We start from the raw sequence: 24,276 nt of genomic DNA, 5'->3' as shown, positions 1-24,276 counted from the left end.
AGAGATTGTTCAACTCCACAACAAAAAGACAGCCAATTCAATTACAAAATGGGAAAAAGACTTGAACAGACACCTCTCAGAAGAGGAAATAAAAATGGCCAAAAGGCACATGAAGAGATGCTCAATGTCCCTGGCCATTAGAGAAATGCAAATCAAAGCCACAATGAAATATCATCTCACACCCACCAGAATGGCCATTATCAACAAAACAGAAAATGACAAGTGCTGGAGAGGATGTGGAGAAAGAGGCACATTTATCCACTGTTGGTGGGAATGTCAAATGGTGCAACCACTGTGGAAGGCAGTTTGGTGGTTCCTCAAAAAACTGAATATAGAATTGCCATCTGACCCAGCAATACCATTGCTAGGTATCTACTCAGAGGACTTAAGGGCAAAGACACAAATGGACATTTGCACACCAATGTTTATAGCAGCATTATTTACAGTTGCAAAGAGATGGAAACAGCCAACATGTCCATCAACAGATGAGTGGCTAAACAAACTGTGGTATATACATACGATGGAATGTTATGCAGCTTTAAGACAGAATAAACTTATGAAGCATGTAATAACATGGATGGACCTAGAGAACATTATGCTGAGTGAGACTAGCCAAAAAATAAAGGACAAATACTGTATGGTCCCACTGATGTGAACCGACATTAGAGAATAAACTTGGAATATGTCATTGGTAACAGAGACCATCAGGAGATAGAAATAGGGTAAGATAATGGGTAATTGGAACTGAAGGGATACAGACTGTGCAACAAGACTGGATACAAAAACTCAGAAATGGACAGCACAATACTACCTAATGGTAATGTAATTAGGTTAAAACACTGATTGAAGCTGCATCTGAGGTATAGTTTTTTTTCTTTTTTTATTTTTTTCTCTCTATTATCGTTTTATTTCTTTTTCTGTTATCTTTCTATTTCTTTTTCTAAATCGATGCAAATATACTAAGAAACGATGAATATGCATCTATGTGATGATATTAAGAATTACTGACTGTATATGTAGAATGGAATGATTTCTAAATGTTGTGTTAATTTTTTTAATTAATAATAATAAAAAAAAAGTGTCCAAATACAGAAGGCACCTGATTCACTCATTCAACTAAAAACATTTACTGATTGCCTGCTGGGTACCAGGTGTTCTAAATGCCAGGGATACATGGAACTCCCATTCTACTGGAGGAGATAACCAATGAATGAATGGTGGAGTAGAGAGCTTTTTTTTTGCAGGAGAGCTAAAACCAAACTTAGCCAGAAGAAGGACAAGGCAGTTATGAGTAGCAGAAGAAGGCGTGAGATGAGGGAAAATGTAGCAACATAATAGTACACTGCATGCTCGACTGCAGACAAAAACTGCTTCAGCAACCTCCTGAAGCATCATATGGACAGGAGGTAAGAGCAAGAGATGAAGGTCAAAGAACTGGTTGGGACCAGTGATCCAGGGCCCTGAACAAGCCTTGGCGAGTCAGGCCTGTATTCTGATGATGGATCAAATTCTATATAAAACCTCCTTCATGTTACAGGTGTCTTGAAATAAGCCCATATAATTTATAAAAGTTCAGCAAAGAGAGAAAAGAAATAATAATCATGATTCTCGATCACCTCCCATAAGTATATGTTCCAGGGCGAGAGTGAAACGGGAATCGTGAATCTTCTGGCCCTCAGTGTATGCATTCATTCAACACACCATCTACAATTTCTAGCTTTAGTTTCCTTAGCTTTGAGAACTTAAAGACATTTATGAAATTATTTTGAGTGCCAACTCTAGACTTTTACAATCTTTCACAATATTTTTAACTTTTAACATAATTTAATTCCATGTATATTTTAGTCACTCACCATCACTGAGATTTTTCAATGCATTCAAATTATTTCAATTGAAACAACACTCTTTAATAGTTTAATTTTAACTAATATTTCTATTTAATTAAACTCAATCATCATAGCAAGAAGCAGAACCAGCATTAAAAGATCTACGCACAAAAAAAAAAAAAAAAAGATCTATGCACAACACCATTGTCTTTTAGACATAAAATGAATGGGGATAAGCTGAGCCAAGCCTCAGTTGGTTTTAGGATTTCTAGACTCTCCTGATGTAACTATCTTACCCGGCTAAGTGAGCAGCTAGCATTCCAAAGGGCATCGTTTTCATAAAACATGGTGCTAAACCCAGTCCACAGGACTGAGCCCTGACACATTAGAGAGAGACCTGCTAGCTACAGTGTTCACTATGTCTTGGGGACCAGCGAATATATTTACAGAAGGAATGGAGAACATCCACGAATCCAAAGAATAACAGAAATGGCTACAGAGAGGGTCTCCTGTGAACTCTTACTGCCTGAACAATTCCTCTTGTTCCACGAGGGGGCGACAGAACAAATTAGGCACAGATGGCTGGTCCTGCTGGTGAGCCTCTCGAGGCACATGGAGCTGGAGGGTCGATCATAAATCCAACGTGGCCCTTGGCACCAGTGAACTTCTCTTTCACCTGAGCTTGCCCCAGCTTTCCCGAACATAAATTTACACATTGTCTTTGGTTTTATTACTAAAGTTTAAGCTGGTGGCCTGAGCCAAACTATCATGCCTGTGTTCAGATTTTCAAGACCTAGTTATAAGTTTTCTCTTAAAATTTAACTAAAAAAATGTATACACTATGCTTTAATTTTTATTAAATAATAATTGTATATGTGTGCATATTAGCAGGGCTGATGACAAAGCCAGGAGGATTATAATCAAAAGATTAATGGGGATTCTGTCTAGAGAGGTCAGGAGACAGATCTGGTCCTTTCTCTGACATATTTACTTTCTAACCTCTACACGTTACTTTTCTTATAATAAGCATGAGGTGCTCTTCTAAAAAGAAAATAAGTAAATTAAATACGCTTAAATTAGCTCAAATATTTAGATGGCCATGTCCAGATTTCTCCCTTTTACAACTGTCCTGATTTATCACCAGTTAATTTGAACTCTGCCTCTCTCTGTCCATCTGCTCCACCTCTACAAAAACCCCTTGATTCCACTGTGTTGGGACAGTAACCCCAGCAGGCCACTCCTTCCTGCAAACACTCCTACTGGACAGCCACTCCTTCCTGCAAACACTCCTACTGGACGGGACAATCTGTCGGCCCACAGGCTCAGTTGCAATCTCAAGAGGGGACTGGGAGCCACAGTCTTGAAGCCACTTGTGTTTCTTAGCCATGACTCATTCGTTAGCATTTGGCTGGGGGGTGGGGGGGACACGAATCTCAGCTTTGCAGCTTAAACAGAGACACACTTGACTATCCCACTATACTGATGCACTGGGCCAACCATAAATTTCCACTTCCTAGCCCATGGTTGTATTTTGGTGATCAAACATACAAAGTTTGGGCCTAAAGGATGGATACAGGTTTATAATATGCATGTATGTGTTCTGAATGAGGAGGGGAAAGGCAAATAAAATCTCTAGAATGAAAAGGAGAAAAAACAGCAGGAAGAAAAGAAAAAAGGAAGACAGTCATGCTTATACTCCAACATTTGTTGGGAATTTGCTACCAGCCAGACACTATGATTAGCTGTAGATACCTGATAAAATGTCCCTATCACAGTTTGATAGAAAATGCACAAGTGGGGGGGAGAAAGAGGAGGGAAAAAGAACAGAGACCTAAATTAGTTAGAATTGAGGAATAGCTGAGGGAGCAAGCAATAGCAGGATTAAGTAAAAATGAAAAACTTCTTACAATCGTGGAATGGGCCCCAAGTACACAACTTCTAACCTTATATTGAACACTGTTCTGGGTCTTCTATAATTGTCCTTGGGGGGTAGGGGTGGAGAGCAAATACAGGCAGAGCTCCCTTTCTTCCTAACAAACACAAAAGGGGAAAAGCACACATACAATGACTGCTGCCTATCTGAAAAGAGAGCAGGACCTTGCCCTCCAGTCCATCTGGCTAAAAAGAAAAGAGACCCTCACAGCATTCCCCTGAGAATTTAGAAGGCATACTTCTGAAGCATGCCAATTTTAATTTTTTCTCTCTCCTCTCCTCCAAAGACTTCTAACTAAGATGGAAGTAGGACCAGCTTTAAGAGAATGCAACGAACATTCATGCAGCCCCCCATCCTTTGTTTAAGTTCTGTTGTCACCATTGTGAAATTCTTAATACTTTTTGAGCAAAGAGCCCAGCATCTGCATTTTGTACTGGGCCCTGCGAATCATGTAGCTGGATCTAGATGGAAGTATATACACCCAGTCACATTTCTTTTATAAAGTACACGAGAGAACCAAGCCCTGCCCTAAAAACTGAAATCATAGAATTCTCAATTACTTCCCCCAAGACCTCTCTACTCTTTTGGGTCCTACAACACTCAATCTCTAAACTCTAGATTCTGTGGGGGTTTTGTTTTTGCTTTTGTTTTTTTAAGACTCTGGGATTTTTTTTTTAATGCATTTGCAGACTCTATAGAAGTTGGGTAAGAGATTTTTGCAAAGGTTAAGTGGAAAATCCTCTACTGGCCACATCCTAAATCATTAAATGCCTTCTATTAAATAAATTTATCCCTTTCACCACTTTACTCAAATAACCCCTGAGTCTGAGTTTATAACCGGGAACAAACTTCCAATTACTAGAGCTGTTTATTTCTGTAGCGAGGGACCCCAAATCTTTCGTAAGCAAACCTATCGAGCCCAAACCGTGCCTTTGCATGGATCACAGCTTCAGAATAACAGGAGTCTGTCTACATTGCAGGGAGAAACCAGATGTTTCCCAAGTCGAAACAAGCAAATGACAATTCAATCAAAGTGCAGTACAGCCTGCAAAAAAAAATTTATTTTTAAATAAATTCTGGCGCACTAGTATATATAGGCCTATTTTTTGACCCTGAACACCTCCAGCTATACTTGTGCATTTCATTGTGCAAGCAGGATACCGATTCCTTCTGTAGACCTCTAACAGCAATCTCCATGCACTAACCCTGGTTAATGTACTACTCTTTAACTCACGCTCTAATCTGATGGTGACAGTGCTGAGTTGTAAATTCTGCAGCATGTGTACATTTCCTGGGGTTGACATTAAAATGCCTCTGCAGACCCAGCAGAGTTCAGAGGTTTAAAGTTGAAGTTTTCATATTCAAATAGAGCTGTCTTCATTCCCCAAAGTCTAAGAAAAACCTGTTATTTGAAAACGACCAAAGGGTTGAAAAATATTATTATAAATACCATGCCATTTCAAGGAGCTATTGTTTAAATAGGGGAAACTTTAAAAAAATAGGGGGGGCTAAGTTTAAAAGTAACATGCTTATATCCCACAGAGACTTCTAGAATATATAAATGGGCTTCGCTGTTTACAGAGCCCAACAGTGATGAAATAGACTAATACCTTGGGGGGAGGGGGTACCTTCTGAGAAAGATAGTGCAATTTGCATGTGAAATTTTTTAGGCGTTCGTTTCTTAATTAAACAACAGATGAGTTCAACAGTGATTTGTAATTAAGTGAAACTGAGCACTTGAAAAAAAGCAACCTTAAGGATCTAAAATAACTTTCCATCAGAGAATGTACGAGAATTTAGCAAAACCTGTTTTAAATAAGACTTGTAAATGCTGATGCTCCGGATGTGAAGGAGGGAAGCTTGCAAAGAACTCTCATCACTGAATTGTACGTGAGGTCCTTACTGTTCTACTGCAGTAATGCCAAAAGGTACATTATTTTAATTCTCTTCTTAAAAGGAAAAAATGCATGGGTTATAAAAAGGAATCAATGCTACATGTTACAATATGGATGAACCTTGAAAATATTATACAAAGGAAGAGAAGCCAGTTGCAAAAGATCCCCTTTATATGAAATGTCCACACAGGGAGATCTACAGTAATAGAAAGATTAGTGGTTGCCTTGGGCTAGGGTTTGAGAGATGGGGGGATAAGGAGAGAATAGCTAAAGGGTACAGGATTCCTCCTGAGGTGATTAGAATATTCTAAAATTGACAGTGGTGATGGCTGCACATATCTGTGAATATATTTAAAAATCACTGAATTTTTAGTTCACTTTAAATAGGTGAACTGTATACTATTTATACCTTTAAAAAGCTGTTTTAAACGATCATAAAGCATATCTTAGTGTTTTTCCACATCTGAAGCAGTTTATACTTAGAAAACATAAATAGTGTTTGTGTTTAGGAATACAAAGTTTCAATTTAGTTAACTAAACAGTTCCCCATTACTAAGCATTTCTTCTCTACACTATTCTAATTTCTCTTGATTAATTCCAATGAAATACAACTCCCCAAAAGAAAAACAGGTTATCCTTGGATCTCAAAATTTAATTACATTAATTGCAATCCTAAATAATGGTCCAAGGGAGTTTTAATTAAATGGAAAAAATAGGGTGTGCAAAATGGGTGTGCTCTCAAATGGGTGTGCAAAAATTGAGGTTTTACACAATTCTATACTGTGAACAACTTTACCTGGAACAAAGTGGAGAGGAGGAAAGACGTTCCAGCACTCAGAGGGGAATGAGAGATGAGTAAAAGTTTGGTTTTTCACACCACACATGTACCCAGGTCCAAAAAGCTGAACACAGGAGGAATTTTCTCGATTTCACATGTTCATTTGACTTATGGTTAACCCTCCTCCCAGCTGTCCCCAGCAGGAAAGACTCATCAGCACTCCTGTTAATTATGCTACTGTTTGCCCTTTCTTTCAAGGCTAATTATCCCCTTGCTTCATTTAGCCCTTGATCTTAAGTTAGTCCAAGAAAGCATTCTTGGTATGAAGACTCATGGAATTCATCTTGTGAAAATGCAAATCCAATTTCCCACATTACCTGTGATAATCAAAGCAAATCCTGACGAATTAAAGTTTTGATTTGGGGGAAAGTAGTATAAAGAAAAATAAGTCATTCACTAATTACTTCCTTCTGACTTACCCTGAATCTTCTCGAATAACAAAATTAATTTTTGCTGGGTCTGCTACTATTTGGAGACATTCTCTTTTTTACTCTGGCATTTCCAGTGCTACTGAAGGCTATTAATTTGAGAAGACAGCTCTTTAATTAAAACCATAAAAACCAATTAAGGTCTAAGAACCTCTCTTAAGTCTCTGATCAGGTTTAAATATGGATTTCGAGCAGAAAGGCAAGGAAGTGCTGATCCAAAAGCACTGTTTCTTTGCATTTTGACAGTCATCTAATTTAGGGCAAGGAGGCTGGACTGGGAGGTTTCTTCGATCTCGGAAAACTGTCTTAAAATGAACTGAATCTTACAGCCCTCACACAGCAGAGCATATGTATTAAAGCTGAGAAATTACGCACAGAAGTAGTGAGCTCAGCTCCCAGCACCTAGTCGGCATCTAGACTTAAAGGTTAAGCTTTTACATTCACAAAAACTGGGGCCTGAATTGCTCCATTTCTAATTCGCTACACACCATTTCAGACATGATGCATCCTTTCTCTGATGCGTCATCTGTATAAGCTATCCCCACAGGGATGTTTAAAACCTATGCACTAGACTTTGTCCAGCACCTGGCTGGTTTATGGTAGGTGTTAAGTAAATTATTAACAGTCTTCATTTGCCCCCTGCTTTCCCATCTGGACAGTATTTTTTTTCAGACAGCTTCAATACATCCTTCTTTCAGTAACATGCACTGTATATGAATCCTTGGATCACAGAATTCACTTTCCTAGAGCCTCAGGCTCTCAGTAGCCTAAGTGGCCCAGGAAGAATAAACATGACCTACTCGGGGAAGAACAAGACGGAGACAAAATCTGGGGTTCTGTGCCCACACTCCCCACATAACAACCTGTGGCCCTGGGCTCAACATCATGCTCCTCCTGGAGGCCTGCCTTCCAGGGTCAGCCCCATGGATGTGCAACCTTAATAATTTTTCACAAGGGTCCACACGTCCAATTTGCACTGGGCCCCATGTATGAGGCTGGTCCTGCTGACTTTCATCCTATGTGACTCAGGATAAAGGCCTCCTCTTCTGGGAAGACCTCACCGGCATCTCCAATGGGCTGCCCTAACTCCAGGCTCATGCCTCCATTTACTTCTGACCAACACTAATGCTCATTAGCCCTTGCCACAACACCAGCACTGGCCTTTCCCAAACACACACAGCATCCCAAACACTCTGCTAGGTCCCTCTCAAGCACAAGGTATCTTACAACTATCCTCTAGGGTTGCAGTATTATTATCCCTCTTTACTAAGAGGGTAAGTTATCCGCCCTCCAGCAAGAAGGACGTGGAACCTGTCAAGAATCCAGGCAAAGAACAAGTTAGGAACCACTAATCTCAAATGCCAGGAACCAGGAACACAGTACTCAAGAAAGGCTCCTCTGAGGGCCACCACACATGCCACTGAAATAAAACTATTAGTTAAGTCTATTTAGTTGTCTGTTTTTAGGTCTGGATAGTCACTGGACTATGAATTCTCTCTAGCCCCTGCCCCATGTTTTATCTCTGTAATTCAGAAATCTATCACAGACTTGGCATGTAAAAGACTCTCAAATATTTCTTAGAATAATGAATTAATGGTCATTTCCATGTAGAGGCTAATTTTATTATTAAAATGTTCCAAATACTTTACGTTAAGCCGCAATGATTGCAGTTAATTCAACTGGTGTGTTAGATGAATGAAATAAGATCTAAGATGTTGGAAGAAGCTATTAAAAAAAAAGCAAAGGCTCTCAATCATTTTTCCTCCCAATTGTGAGTTCTTTATTATCAGTACTTTTAAATCAGCAGTTTAAAATAAATTCTTTTTTTTCTCAAAATAAAATTTGATATGTTTCAATTTGATTAATTAAAAACTCCTAAAACTCTGCCTGTGTCCCCACAAAAATGCCATGCCATTGGCATTCTTAAATTATACCAAATCCTACCAAAAATTCACGTGGTAGTTCCAATCTGGAGGAAACATCAGAGGAACACAAATGGTGGGACATGCTACAAAATAACTGGCCTGTAACTGCACTACCCTTTTCAAAAATGTCAATGCTATGAGAGACAAAGAAAACCCAAAGCTGTGCCAGGCTAAAGGAGACTCAAGAGAAGGGAAAACTAAATGCAGTGGGTGACCCTGGACTGCTTCCTGGGCCCGGAAAAGAATATGACAGAATTTGAACAATGACTGTGGATTAGATGACTAGTGATGTATCAATGTTGAATTTCCTGATTTTGATTACTGTACTATATAAATGTAAAAGTAATATTCTATTATGTACTGAATATTTAGGGGTAAAAGAGAACAATGTCTGCAACTTAATTCTCTAATGGTTTTAGATTTAAAAAAAGAAAAAAAAAGAAAGAAAGAGGGAGAGGGAGAAAATTAAAAGGCAAACGTGGCAAAATGTTAACAATTGGTAAATCTGGGTGAAGGGTGTACAGGAGTTCTCTGTATGATTTGTGCCAAACTTGGGTCTGATTGGTAATCATTTCAAAACAAAATAACTGCTAAACTATATTAGTACAAGTGCTGCTTTTTATTAACCAGGATATGTGTAGAACGTAAGTAACATCATGGCACATAATCTAATGATTGAGGACTTGTTTCCAAATATTTTTGCATTCCAAAACTAGTGTTGAAAAATATATTTAAAGAACGCATGTGATAAAAAAGGAAAGCAACTCTGCATGCATCTGTGTGTGTGAGTTGTGTATACATATCCAGATACACAGTTGCTTCATTTTGCTTTTGAACTTTCTAAAGTAAAGAACTTGGTGAAGAGTTTCATCCAAGGAAATATTATTAAGGAATTACACAGCACAGCCCTCAAAAGGCTTCTTTTTCTTCCTCTCTCTGAAATCTTCCAGTTTGGGCTTGTTACTCTGGCCCCCCCCCCCCCCCCCCAAAGTGTATCAAATGACTAAACTCACCCTCATCACTTTCCAGGCTGACAGTTCCTTCAGTGTTTTGTTGGACTTTCTAAACAAATTGCAGGGTGAGAGCCTGGGTTAATATTCAGAACTCTGTTCTGTTTTCCTCTACTGTCGCTTTGTCATGACAATGGTGAGACCATGGGGTACAAAAGAAACCCAACAAAGGCGGACAAGTTTTTAATGCTAGAGCCATCTGCCAATTCTCCTTAGTACCTTTTCAAGAATAGAGTGAAGTTAAAGCAGGAGCTGGGAAGGGGGTCTGCAAGGGAGGGTAGAAAAATCATTCATGGGAAAAGCAATTGCAATATGAAAAGAACCAAAGGAGGGTCAGAGCCAGGATGATGAATGAATGGAATCCGCAGGCCCCACCTCGTTAGCTCTAAATAGATCCACCACACTCTCTCCAATGGGGCTTTTGTTGGTTGCCAAGCATTTTAAATGTTATAGTAAGAATATGTTATTAGGGAGGATTTAATATACACAAACCACAAAAAACACCCTCCAGAGGGTCTTCTGATTACCCACATGGAAAGCCCAAGCCACCTGCCTTTGCAAAGAGCATGCTGATTTTTTTCTTTAGATAGCAAAATGTCCTAAATACAGTAGTTTAGCAATAATAAAGCATTTTTGTATCAATTCTAAATCCCCTTCTCTCTCAGAGACTTGAACATTTTTAAGACCACCAACTATGAAAATCAACTCAAGTGCATTAAAGCAAAACACTTTCATGCCCTTGTGGAATTTTACTAAAATGTCAATGTTTTGGGGAGCCAAAAATATACTACTCCAACAAACATCTTTCCTAGAATTTTTTTTCTATTAAAAATTCCGTAACCATGGCCAGACTGCTTATTTGGAAGTTTAAGACACTTAACCCAAAGCACTTCATACCTGGGCTCAGATACCAAATCACTTAGGGCATTGAGGTCTATCTCTTTCAGAATTTTTGTATTTCCTGAAGGCAGAGCACAGTTTTCATCCCCCCTCAGCCCTTGCTAAAACATTTATGGAATAAAGCCTCAATGGGGTTAACAGATTTATGGAGCATTCTCTTTACGTTTTCCACCAGCAAGACTAGCAACCCTTAGGTAAAATTTTCTCATTTCTGACTAAGAGTCAATGGCTGAGAGATTCCAAACAGAGTCGAGAGGTTATCCTGGAGGTTATTCTCATGCATTAAGTAGATACCACCTTGTTGTTCAAGATGTAGTGGAGAGGCTGGAGGGAACTGCCTGAAAATGTAGAGCTGTGTTCCAGTAGCCATGTTTCTTGATGATGATTGAACAATGATATAGCTTTCACAATGTGACTGTGTGATTGTGAAAATCTTGTGTCTGATGCTCCTTTTATCTACCATATCAACAGAAGAGTAGAACATATGAAATAAAAATAAATAATAGGGGGAACAAATGCTAAAATAAATTTAGTTTGAAATGCTAGTGATAAATGAAAGCGAGAGGTAAGGGGTATGGTATGTATAATATTTTTTTTCTCTGTTACAGTTTTATTTCTTTTTCTGTTGTCTTTTTATTTCTTTTTCTAAATCGATGCAAATATTCTAAGAAATGATGAATATGCAACTATGTGATATTAAGAATTACTGATTATATATGTAGAATGGAATGATATCTTAATGTTTTGCTTGTTTGTTGTTAATTTTTTTTAATTAATAAAAAAAGAAAAAAATTTCTCATTTCTGGCCATAACTTTCAAGGTAAATCTATTGTAGAACTTGTAGTAGGAAATAGAAATCAACACTCACTGGGTTGCTAGGTTGGTTCCCTCATGGAGTATTTGGGTGGGTTTTTTAGGTTCTACCATTTAAAATGTACATAGTTCTGCAAAGAGTTAAGTGATAATCGGTCACTTCTCTTAGCTATAAAATGTATGGGCAGAGGCTACACCCTCTCCACTTTTCAATTTCTAGGATTTATAAGCTGCATTAAAAGAAATCTTCACAGGTGCAGTTTTTCTTTTTTTTTTTTTGATCACATAGTTGTATATTCATATAAGTGCAGTTTTTATATAAATCTGTTACCTTAAAAAAGATTATGTTACAACTGTTTGATTTTAAATTAACCACAGTTGAAAGAGTTTCTTTTAAAGCTATCTTCCCTTCCCTCAAAACACATCTGTCGGGGGGTGGGGGGAACAGGTTTACAGCCCCCCAGGTAAACAGGAAGGGTAACCTCCTTCCTTCCTCAGCCACTCTAGGTGTCTGCTGAATGCCCAGAAAGTAAATCCAGGTGGATATGGCGCAGCTGGCTGACAGGAGCAACTCTAGGAGGGCTGCAGAGGGGATACAGCCTGAGCCCACAGGCCCGCGCAGCTGAAGGCCTCCCTGGAGCCAGAGCACGGGAGTGGCTGTCCTGCCATGCGGCACCCACACACCAGCCAGCCCCGGCCTTGAACTCTGCCGCCCTGACTGTCAGCGGCCCATGATGGAGATGCAGCCCCGTGGCCCTGGCCCGGGAGGAAACAGGAGGCTGACCTCTCGCTGTGAGCCGGCTGTAGACCTGAGAGTTGACTTCCTTGTCCCTCACGTAGCACCGGGTCTCCTCTACTGCCTCGCGGATGATGGTGACAGCCAGCACGAAGCCCTGCAGAGAGAAGCGAGAGACATGAGCCCTGCTGGAAACAACTGGCTGATGCCTCCCGGGCTAGGGATGGAAAAGGGGTGCAGTCCCTCTGGAGGACAGCAGGGCAGGATCCACAAATCATGGGAGGCACACCTGCCCTAGTAAACACACTTCTGTGAACCCATCCGAGAGAACATGCTCTCACACACATACCCTAGGGAAACACTCAGTGACACACACATACAAGGTCACTCGTATTCACGCCCGTAGGGTATCTAAAGGTGAAAAATGTAGAAGCAACAGACATTCCACCGATGGAATGGCTGGCTGATGGTGACCACTAACATTTTATTTCACTCACTACATGTCCAGCACTAAACCCTCTACAACTATTAGTTCATATGACCCCAACAAACAGTCCTATGAGATACTTTTTACTGAGGTTCCTGGGTTACAGATGAGGAACCTCAGGCACAGAGAGGTTATGTAATCTTGCTCAAGGACGTAAAGCTACTAAGTGAAAAGCAGGAATCTGAACCCAGGAAATCTGGCTCCAGAGCCCTTGCTGTTAACTGCCACATTATTTGATACCTAGAGAAACTTGGATGGAGACAGCAGAATAGGCAACTAGATAGTTGTTAAAAAGAATGACAAAGGGCCCGAATCAAGATGGCAAAGTGAGACACTTCAGGGCTCTATCCCCCAAGAGAAGCTTTGAACAACTAGCAAGAGCTAGCATAAACATGTTTCTAAAAGCTTCAGAAAACAGTTGAAGGACAAGCACCAAATCAAGAAAAACGCTACTTAAAAGCTGCAGGATCTCTTGGCATCTTGGCCAGCCTCTCCCCTGTCCCTCACCAGCTCAGTGTGGAGCCTGCCCACACTCCCAATGCAGGCCCCTGGTCCCAGGCCCAGAAGGAGCACATGGTGGAATCATGTACCTGTGGCCCAATCTGTCTGGTGCTGGCCTGAGGGACTTACCATCCTCGAACCTGCCCTGAATATAGAAGATGGCTCACCACATTCCCCTACAGAACACTGTGAAAAGGCTGTCACGAGGCTGCCTGAGGCAAGAACTGCTGGCTGCGGGACATGCAATGCGCAGGACTGTGAGGAAACAAATCCCTAAGGAAGAGGGGACAGGACATCCATATCCACATAAACAAGGGACTTCTAGCACTGGCAAAGACTGATTTTCAAAGACTGGGAAAGGTGTTTTCTTTTTTTCCTTGTTTTTTTTGTTGTTGTTAGTTCTTGGCATTCAACGAAAGCTCTATCATAACACTGGCTTAAAGAACCTCAGAGTATATCCGGTTATAACATACTAAAATATCAAGATGTCCAGGTTTCAACAAAAGGTTGCAAAACATACAAGGAAACAGGAGGTGATGGTCCAGAGAATGAAAAAGATTAGAACATCAGAAACTATCAATGAGAAGAACCAGACCTAGGATATTCCAAAGAAAGACTTTTTAAAATGGTCCTAAATATGCTCAAAAAAGTTCACAGAAAACAGGGGCATAATTTCCTAAAGGGAATCAAGAAAACAATATATGAACACAAACAGAATACCAATTAAGAGATGGAAATCATGAAAATTTACCAAACAGAGCTGAAGACCAGAGTTACAGAAATTAAAACCTTCCTACAAGGGGTTCAACCTAAGATTTGAGCTGGCAGAAGAAAGAATCAGTGAGCCTGAAGATAAGACCATTGAAATTATCCAGTCTGAGGAGCAAAAGGAAGAAAAGAAGGAATAAAAGTGAACAGAGCTGAGAAACCTGTGGGATAGCATAAGGCATATCAATTTACTCACTGTGGGAACCCCAGAAGGAGAAGAGTTAGAAAGGAGCATAGAAAACACTCAAAGAAATAATGGTTGAAACCATCTCAAATTTAATGTAAAGACATATATATATATATATATATATACATATATATATTCAAGAAGTTCAATGAACTTCAAACAGGACAAACATATAGAGGCCCACACTATGCCATGTCATAATCAAACTGTCAAATGCCAAACATAAACAGAAAATTTTGAAAGTTTCATGAGAGAAACAACTTGCCATGTACAAAGGAGCCTCTAAGATTAAATGCCAATTTCTCATCAGAAACTAAGGAGGCAAGAAAGCAATGGGAAGACATAATTATAATGGTGACAGCAAAAAATTGCCAATCTAGAATTCTACATCCAACAAAACTGTTTTTTAATAATGTGGGAAGGATTAAGACATTCCCAGATAAACCAAACCTGAGGGATTACGTCACTACCAGACCAGCCCTACAAGACGTGCTAAAAGGAGATTTTCAGGTTAAAAGGATAGGAGACTAGACAGCTGACTAAAGTCACATGAAGAAATCAAGATCTCTGGCAAAGATAATACCATGGGCAAATATAAATACCAGTACTATTGTATTTTCGGTTTAAAATTCTACTTTTTACTTCCTGCAGAATCTAAAAGGCAAAAGCAAAAAAAAAGTTATGATAAATCAATGGTTTTTGACTCATAACGTATAAATATGTAATTTGTGACAAGAACTACATAAAGGTAGGGAGGCGGAGGGGTACAGGCACATAGTTTATGAATGCTATTGAAGTTAAGCTAATATCAAAGCAAACAAGATTGTTATAGACTTAGGATGTTAAATTTAAGCTGCATGGCAACCACAAAGAAAATATCGGAGAATATGCAAACTTGGAGAAAGAAAGTACAGCACAGGCTACCAGGGGTGGAAGACAGGGGCAATGGGGAATTTTCCAAAATAGCCTGGGGTTTCTGTTCGGAGTGAAGAGAAAGCTCTAGTAACCGGTGTGGTTAAGGTCCTGCAAATCATGAACACGATTAATCCCACTGAAGCAGCTGGTATGGGGAGATTTATGCTCTATATGCTTCCAAAATAGAAAGAGAACCTACAGAAATAATGACAAGTAAATGCAATATATAGTACTGGATGGGAGCTAAGAATGGTGGAGAAAGGGCTCAAAACAGCACTACTGGAAATATAAGAAAAATTTAAACAGAATATGTTTAAAACAATATTTGCATTTCTTGAGCTTGAAAACTGTACTTAAGGTCGAGTTTGAAAGTGAATATCTTTGCTCATAGGAAGTGTACATGGAAGAATTATGTGTTCAAGGAGTATGATGTATGCAAACTGCTCTTCAATGTTCAGAAAAATAGACAGACAGACAGATGGATGGACAGGAGTGTGGGTAGGAGGGGAAAACAGCAAAAGTGGCAAATGTTAAAACTGGTAGATCTGGGTATCTGGAGGGGGGGTATGGAGGTATTTTGGAATTCTCTGCATGGGGTTTGTATTATTTTTGCAACTATCCTTTCTTTAAATTTGACAATATTTCAAAATAAAAAGTTTTAAAAAATAGAGCGACAAAGATTTGCTGCAATGATAGACCTGAGTGGGAAATCAACCTTTCAGTACACACAATATAACACCATTCAGTCAAACAACAACAAAGATTCTAAATACACTGCTAGATATTTTCTAATTTCCTATGGGTGCTTAGGACACAGACATGTATGAATGTATAGAAAACTGTCTGGGAAAAGGAGCACCAAAACCTTACTGTTGGTTAGAAGAGGCCTGGGATCAGGGTGGAGAGGGACTAAAGGGAACTTCAGCCTTATCTGTAATGATTTACATTTTTTTAAAGAAAACACATTAATATATTAATTGCATAACTACCAATTACTAAGAAGAAAATAAAACAAACTGCTCCTGACATTATTCTCTGTCAGGTACCTCAACTCATAAAATCTGGAGGAAGGATCACTCAGAGAATTAATTTCCATCTAAAGTTTTCCTCATACAAATAAAGGCCGAAACATTAATTAATTTACCTTATAAAATTCCCTTGTCTTCCTTCCCCTCTCTCCCTTTAAAGCTTGCCAGAACACACTTATTTTTTAACATACATATAACATTACCACCCTGGAATTCAGAGATAGTGATTCTTTTTCTTTAAGATTTCATTTTCATATCATTTACCCCATGAGATATACTGACTTCAATTCAAAGGACTTGAAAGCTCTTACGTAAATCTAGCCAGAGATGTGCTGTTTTGTGAACCTCCTCCGAAGGCCCACAGCTCTCTCCAATCAAAGGATTGCTTCTGTTTCCAATTAGATGTAAAGTACACACTACAGCCAAAGGAAAACTGGTACATTTCAGAATAAACGTATAACCAGACCACATAGGAGGCAAGAGAAAATCCTGTTCTGGAAGCGCACAGACCCGATTTGCAGAGGCCTCTCTCACCCACTCCATGCTGATGGTTTGTTGTTCTATGACAGAACCTGGGATTTTGTTGTTGTTGTTTGTTTTTTCAAATGTTTCAGTTTCAATTTCTCTCTGCGTACGTCTGGCTAAATCCCACTGATGTTAATGTCAAGTGTGTGCTCACACAAAGACAGGAGCCCCTGCAAATAAATAACACCTTCTATCTGCTTTATCCAGTCTTGCTCCCATCCCCCAAACACACAGTTCTCATTAATCCTGAAGGACACCCTTAGGCTAGAAATTGTTTCACAAAGAGATGCAAATGGAGTCCAGAAATAAATTCCAACCATCCAATTTAGGAGGTCTTCATATCCACAGATATTTGAAAGAGGCTTGAATACAAGAGCCCAAATCAGAGGTACTGGTAGAGTACCGGTAATTCTGAAGGTACTAAGTCCTGTTTCTAGTGTTGTGCTTTAAAAATATATTTACTACAGCATGAGCAACAGAAATCAGAAAAGCAGTTGTCGCTTATGGGAAGGGGCTGATGGAAGGGTAGAGAGGGAGTTAACTAGAAAAAGCACTAGAGAACTTTCTGGAGTAATGAAAATGTTCTATATCTTGATGGGATGATATTTTCCATCGGTATTGGCGAGTTAAAATTCTGAACTGTATGAATTGCAACTTAAAATTCTGTGCATTTTATGGTATGTAGATTATATCTTAACGACAAGAAGCATCTTCATACAAACACTTTTATGGATTACTTGCATTACTTCAGCTATCGTATGAGGAATTTCTGCCCCTAATACGAGTACCAAGAAAAAAATTATTAAAAGCTAAAATTGATTCATACAATGAATGACAATGTCATTAGTGCTAAAATTAAAAAATTAAACTGAGAACACTGATTGAGAACTTTCTATATGTCAATAACTATGTGAAACACTTACTTGCAGGAATTCACTTAATCCTCCCAAAAGTAGCCACACCACTCCTCCCTGCCCATTTTACAAATGAGGAAATTGAGGTTCAGAAAAGTAAACTTGTTCAAATTACATAACTTATAAAAGTACAGCCAAGGGAGGGCAACGGTAGCTCAGTGGCAGAGCTCTCACATGCCATGCCAGAGACCTGGGTTCAATTTTGGGGCAAAAAAAAAAAAACAAAAAACCCTGAACCTCTGTGGTCCGTGAGACAAGAGGACTTTCAAGAGGTCAGAAGGCATTTTTGAAGTGTCGCCTCATCAAGAATCAGAAACTGGTTAATTACAAAAAAAAAAATCTACTGGGGGAAATCAGCTACAATCTGCTAGAAACATACATGCTATCCAATTGGACTTTGACCCCCAAACCCCTTCCTAAGTAGTCTCTGGGAAGAGAGGCAGACACTCACCACCACATAAGCATCACAGGAAGAGCAGTTTATAAAAGTGTCCATGATGCAGAGTTAGGAGCTCAGGGGGCCAAAGGCTGCCCAAACCTGGAGACCAGCTGTTAACCTGCCTGGCATCTACCTAAAGCTACAGTAACAGGCAAAACAGGTACATCAGCTGAGATACAGCAGAGGTGGCAAAGTGGGGTCTCACCCTTGAAATACATTTGGGGGGCCCAGAGCAAACAAAAAATTCAAAATAACTGCCAACATTTAAAGTCAGGACTTCTGGCTTCCCTTGAAAACCAGAGCATCAAGCAGGCAGTGTAATGAGGAGACACCTCTCTGGAGCTGAGTCCTGGGGTCCTCTTTGGAAGGCAATTCAGCCCTGTCCCCACAGCTCACTCCAGCCTGCCTGTCCCAAGCAATCGCATTTCCGTAGGGGCTTCGTTGGGCACTTGAGTTTGCCATTGCTGCAGTGGACGTATGCACAGAATGTGTTCAAAGAACCAGCGCTAGGAATAAAGTAACGTTCGACACTTTGATCCTCCTTGCCCAACCCCAAGCCCCAATAATGCTTTCTACTGCGGGGAGCAACTTTGGTCTAAAGGATTTAAAACATCCTGAATGCACTTTTGACCTTTTTCATTTCCTATAACTCACTGACTTCCAGAAAGGCAGTGAGGTGGACTTAAGATACGGTACAGGCACATTAACATAAAAAAACACTTAACTTAAAGGCAACTTAAAAGGCAACTCCCACCTCCAAAGGTGAAGATCCTTCCAGACTCTATGTACTTACATATAGATATCTATATGTATTTACATATAGATAATCAAATTTTTGTTGGGGGTGGGAGGTAGGAGTAATAAGAATGAGATCATACTACCATGTTATTCTGCAGCTTGCATTTCTTTCATGTAATGAAAAGCATGATTCACATCTTCTCATGTCAATACTGATGGAAATACTTCATACAGATGGGCAACATTTCATATTACATATATATATATTTCATATTATATATATATATACTTAAACCTGAATTTAAGCCATTATAGATGGGCTTTTGTCCATTTCCAATGTTTTAGTAACATAAACCACGCTGCAAAAACATTCTTCTATATTCTGCATCGTACACATACAACTCAAAGCCCCTTCTGATATTCCAACTCCTCTCCTTGGTAAAAAAGAGTCCCTTTTCCTCTAAATCCAAGAAACACTTTTCATATGATAGACTGCTCTCAGACAAATTCCTTTTCACTTTGCCCCCGCCCCAATCCACCCTCACCCCCCACCCCCATGTCCTCTTTTGTCAAGTGAAGAAACTTCTCTATCAGTCCTTTTCACCTTCAGTCTACAGGAACCTCTGATAATCTTCCTCTGGAAAATTTAAACAGAGCTGATCTCATTTCCTACCCGGATATTTCTCAGTCATTTAAATTCCTGCATAATTCCAACACTCCTTAGCCATAACTTTGTGAATCCTGGCTGAGAGAATGAAAAATTTAAGCCAAATGTGGCAAAAGTCCCTGCCCAACCACAGATGCCAATTCTAATGTAAATGAGGATGTAGGGATGCTAATGACTGTACCCCAAGAACCTTTTGGAAGATGGGATTATGCTGCAGGCCAGGCAGATGGATGAGGTGGGGGGAAGATCAAAGACCAGATTGCATATATCTGGCTGGGAGGAGGGGGAAACAAGCAGCTGCCTCCATGAGTACCATGTGATCCCAATTTGTAAAACAAAAACGCATTTACATAATATATAGTTTACTATGACATATGTTACAGTTTATATAAAAAAAAGCACGCATTTGTAAAGAGGGAGAGGGGAAGGAAATACACAAGAAATACAAACACGGTATCTCAGGGTGGCGCCTGTGCAGGTGATTTTTATCTCCCTCCTTGTGATTTTTGTTCTTCAGGTTTTTCTTCAATAACCACAAAACCTGTGTCGTTGATAAAGGAATAATAATGATCAGAAGCCCCATTGGAGGAACTAGAAGAAAAAGGCAGGATCAGTTGGTCTGACTTTTGGGGGAATCCAACAGACAAAGCTTTGGGGGGTGCTATCTGGAGCACTCCATGCTGTGGGGAGGGGCGAGGAGGGAGGTGGTGGAGGGCAGGTTCTAAGCCTGGAAAACACCAGGGTGAGGTGCTAAGAAACCGCCAGTGTCTTCAATTAGAGGCGAGACTGCAATGGGGCACCCTGCAGGACAGACAACTAGGAGAAAGGGTGGGCTTTACAAAACTTGTTTTCATTAGTTGCCAACATTTAAAAATCAAGAAAAAGGCTGAAAATTAAAAAGAATCACTCAGCACTAAGTAAATCTTGTTACTTTTGGAAGAAAAGGAGGATTTTTATTCACCGTACTTGTTTACTCACAAAGAAACTCTAGAAGGATGGCCCAAAAACCAAGGACAGTATTTTGTGGACAAAACTGGATGGGAGGGAGATTTTTCACTACAGACCTTTTTAATATGTCTCTTGAATCACATGAGTGTATTACCTTTCACACAACTATATTCCATAAAAGGTACTGTGATAAATATTTTAAATACATGATAGACTTTTGCAAATAAGTAACTTATGGCTTCACTTTACATAAGTATGTAATAAAATAAACAGTGATGGACTCAAACTACTAAAATAAAATCAGGGCGTTTTATGTAAAAATCTAAAGTTTCTAACACTTAGACCCAGCAATGTTTGCACTTGGTTGTTCACTTTTAGATGGGACATGAGCTCACCAGCGAAGGCCACTGCTTCCTGATCATCTCAGCATTCCTTGTATAAGGGCCCACAGAACTCCTGGCACTTGGTTAAGCACTCCAGCTGGCACAGTCAGGAATGTCTGTCATCCAGGTAGATGGATGCTTAGATGAATGTTCTCCTAGCACTTTATCTCACCCACCAATGAGTCAGAGCAGAAAAGAACCATTCACATATCCCAAAAGCATCTTCATTATTTGTGCAGGGAGAGGTAAATCCCCCTTCTCTTCTCAGGGCCAAAGTTGCTAGGCACAACTTGTCTGATAACTTGGCACATGGGTCCCTAAGTAACCAATTCCTCCCACACCACACAGGGCTTTGTACAAAATCCTTATTAGCTCCCACCCACGACACATGCAAACAAAATTTGTTTATTTTTTAATTATTGTGGTAACGTGTGTAACATGATATATCCCATTTTAACCATTTTCAGTATACAATTCAGTGGTGCTAATTACAGTCACTACAGTGAGTGCACTGTTACCTCAATAATCTTCTCTATATTAAAACTTTAGCGAAGTTTGTGAGCAGAGAATCCAAGTATTCCACATGGTGAGAAATAAATGGTAATTATGGTTTCACAATGTATCTGTCTGGAGTTAGTTCTGCCCTCACCACATCCTGGCCACACTGGCTTCAATCTGTTCCTCAAGCACCTACCACAGGGCCTTTGCATTGCTATAGTCTGTACCAGGAACACTCATACCCACCTTCCTCCCACCCCACATCACTACCTGAAGGGGCCTTGCATGTGCACCCTTAGGTCCCCTTACCTACCCGGCTCATTCTCCACCTTCATCCATTCAGCAATTACTAACCAAGCACTGGTTTGTGTCCATCTATCCCATGACCTTATCTTATTACTGTGCCGGTTTGAAAGGATCATATGCCCTAGAAACGCATCCATTTTGTGGAGGCAGCTGTTTCTTCTAATCTCTATTCAGAACCATAGTTTCAAAACTTGATTAGATTATCTTCATAGAGATGTGACACACCCAACTGATTAGAGGGAGATGTGACTCCACCCATTCCAGGTAGATCTTGATTAGTCTACTGGAATTCTTTAAAAGAGGAAGCATTTTGGAAAGAGCTTCAGAGCCATGAGAACCACAAGAGGCCACACAGCCAGAGACCTTTGAGATGGAGAAGGAAAATGTCCCTTGGGGAGCTTCATGAAACAAGAAGCCAGGAGAGGAAGCTTGCATGTTCACCATGTACCTTTCCAGTTGAGAGAGAAACCCTAACATCATTGGCCTTCTTGAACCAAGGTATCTTTCTCTGGATGCCTTAGATTGGACATTTCTATACCCTTATTTAATTTGGACATTGTCACAGGCCTAGAACTGTCAACTTGCAACTTAATAAATTCCCCCTTTTTAAAAGCCATTCCATTCCGTTTCTGGTATATCACATTCTAGCCACTAGCAAACTAGAACAATTACCTTCAGAGCACTTTGCTTGGAACAATTTTATTTGTTTCTCTGTTTATTCCCTATCCCAAATATCAGCTCTCAGAGCACAGGGATTTTTGGACTATTTCATTCATTTCTGCATCCCAGGCACTCACAACAGTATACATACAACAGTGTTCTATTACATTTAGCACACACTAAACCATAGATACTGTTATTTCCTCAATCCCTCACACTGAAATATTTTAAATGTTTAGATAAAGTAAGCAGAAAATGTGACATTGGGAGACAATTCAAATAATACCACCCATGAAAGCAAAAATTAGTCTCTCATTCATCTTTGTGTCCCTAGAATCTAAAACTGTGCCAATACAGAACGAGCACACAATAACTACTTGCCGAAATGATGAGACTGAACAGCTAGCTGAATGAATGAATGAATGAATGAATGACATAGGTTTTGCTCTATTTTGATACTAATGTTGTAGGAAATGGAGCTTCAACATTAAAATCTCTGGGCTTCTCAATGGCTTGAGGGCATCCTCTTCCTTAAAAGGCTACTGGCCCATTCCAGATGCTCAAGTGAGAGAAACAAAGAACTTTCAGTTTCCAAATCTCTGAGATTCTTGAACAAACAATGTCTATTTACTCACCAGGGGAACCCAGTAGGTGTAGAGCGCACCCAGCCGCATTTCAGGAACAAACTGGGAGCAGGCGAGAAGTAAGAAGTAGAGGTTGAAAAAGTATTTGAACTGGTTAAACAGTACCTGTAATGCAGACAGAAAAGAAAGGAGAACTCAGGGCTTGTCTGACGAGGTTCAAAAAGTTTAGAGAGAGACAAATTTAAAACATTCCTGCAGAAGAAAATAACCTACATGATATCTCTCACATAAAATTCAGGAAAACACATGCACATAATAAAAATATAAATTATAAAAAAAAAATCAAATACATGGAAACTGTAAATATCAAAATCAAGATAGTGATTCGCCTTCTAAGGAGGAGAGGGTTACAAATGGGGAAGAACATGCTGGGGACTTTGGCTAGATCTGCTATGTTTTCTTTCTTAAGCTATAAATTCTGTAAGTACAGGTAGACCATTAAAAATGTTTAGGATCAGGTTTCAGTGGAAAATGCTTATGTTCTAAGGTTAAATCAAAACAGCAAGATAAAAACATCTACAACACAGAAACCTGTACAAGAATGTTTACAGTAGCTTTATTCATAATTGCCCAAAACTAGAAGCAACCAAAATCCTTCAATAGATGGATAAACAAACTATGCTATAACCACATAATGAGGTGTCAAGCTTCGAAAGACATGGAGGAACCTTAAATATATATTGCTAAGGGAAAAACAGCCAGTCGGAAAAGGCCACGTACTATATAATTCCAACTATATGGCATCCTGGAAAAGGCAAAACTATGAAGACAGTAAAAAGAGAAGTGGTTGCCAGGAGTTCAGGGAGAGGGAGGGAGGGAGGAATAGGTGGGGCTCGGGGGGGGGGGGGGGGGTGTTCAGACCAGCGCAGCTATTCTGTGTGATACTGTCATGGTGGGTACATGACATCATGTACTTGTCAAAACCCACAGAACTTCATAATACAAAGAATGAGCCCTAATGTAAACTATGAACATACGCTAATAGTAATGTATCACTATTGGTTCATCAATTATAATAAATGTACCACAGCAATGCAAGATGTCAATAATAGGAAACAAACATACATAGGAGAAAGGAAGTATATGGGAATTCTCCGTACTATCTGCATAAATTTCCTGTAAATCTCAAACTGCTCTAAAAGATGTCTTTTTGCACAAAGAAAAAAAAAGTTACACCCACAATCTGATCCCAATGCCACAAAATACATATAGGGGAACCCCATCCTGGCAGCAGGTGGCTTATTGCAGTTACAACTGCTCCATGTGCCACTCTGTCTCCCAGTCCACTGGGAGTCATCACAATGCCAGCGGACTGTTTTGGCCACTGCGCCCTGAGCAGACAAGACGTGTCTCTGAGGCTGAGG

The 24,276-nt window shown here is 39.7% G+C and overlaps 1 protein-coding gene across 2 annotated transcripts in view; it reads right to left on the bottom strand.

Moving 5' to 3' along the window:
• ATP9A (ATPase phospholipid transporting 9A (putative)) overlaps positions 1 to 24,276 on the bottom strand; it is a 158,118-nt gene that overhangs the window by 103,179 nt on the left and 30,663 nt on the right. The window contains exons 3-4 of one of the 2 annotated variants that reach the window (XM_077113850.1): positions 22,904 to 23,017; positions 12,353 to 12,461 (exon numbers count right to left, since the gene is read on the bottom strand). In XM_077113850.1, the coding sequence (XP_076969965.1) occupies positions 12,353 to 12,461; positions 22,904 to 23,017 (223 nt within the window). Of the gene's footprint in view, positions 1 to 12,352; positions 12,462 to 19,923; positions 20,104 to 22,903; positions 23,018 to 24,276 lie in introns of those variants that run through there. The other variant, XM_077113857.1, reaches the window with a different exon arrangement.

Source organism: Tamandua tetradactyla, chromosome 1, assembly GCF_023851605.1.
Source record: "Tamandua tetradactyla isolate mTamTet1 chromosome 1, mTamTet1.pri, whole genome shotgun sequence".
Taxonomy (NCBI): Eukaryota; Metazoa; Chordata; class Mammalia; order Pilosa; family Myrmecophagidae; genus Tamandua; species Tamandua tetradactyla.
This window is presented reverse-complemented; position numbering and strand designations above follow the sequence as displayed.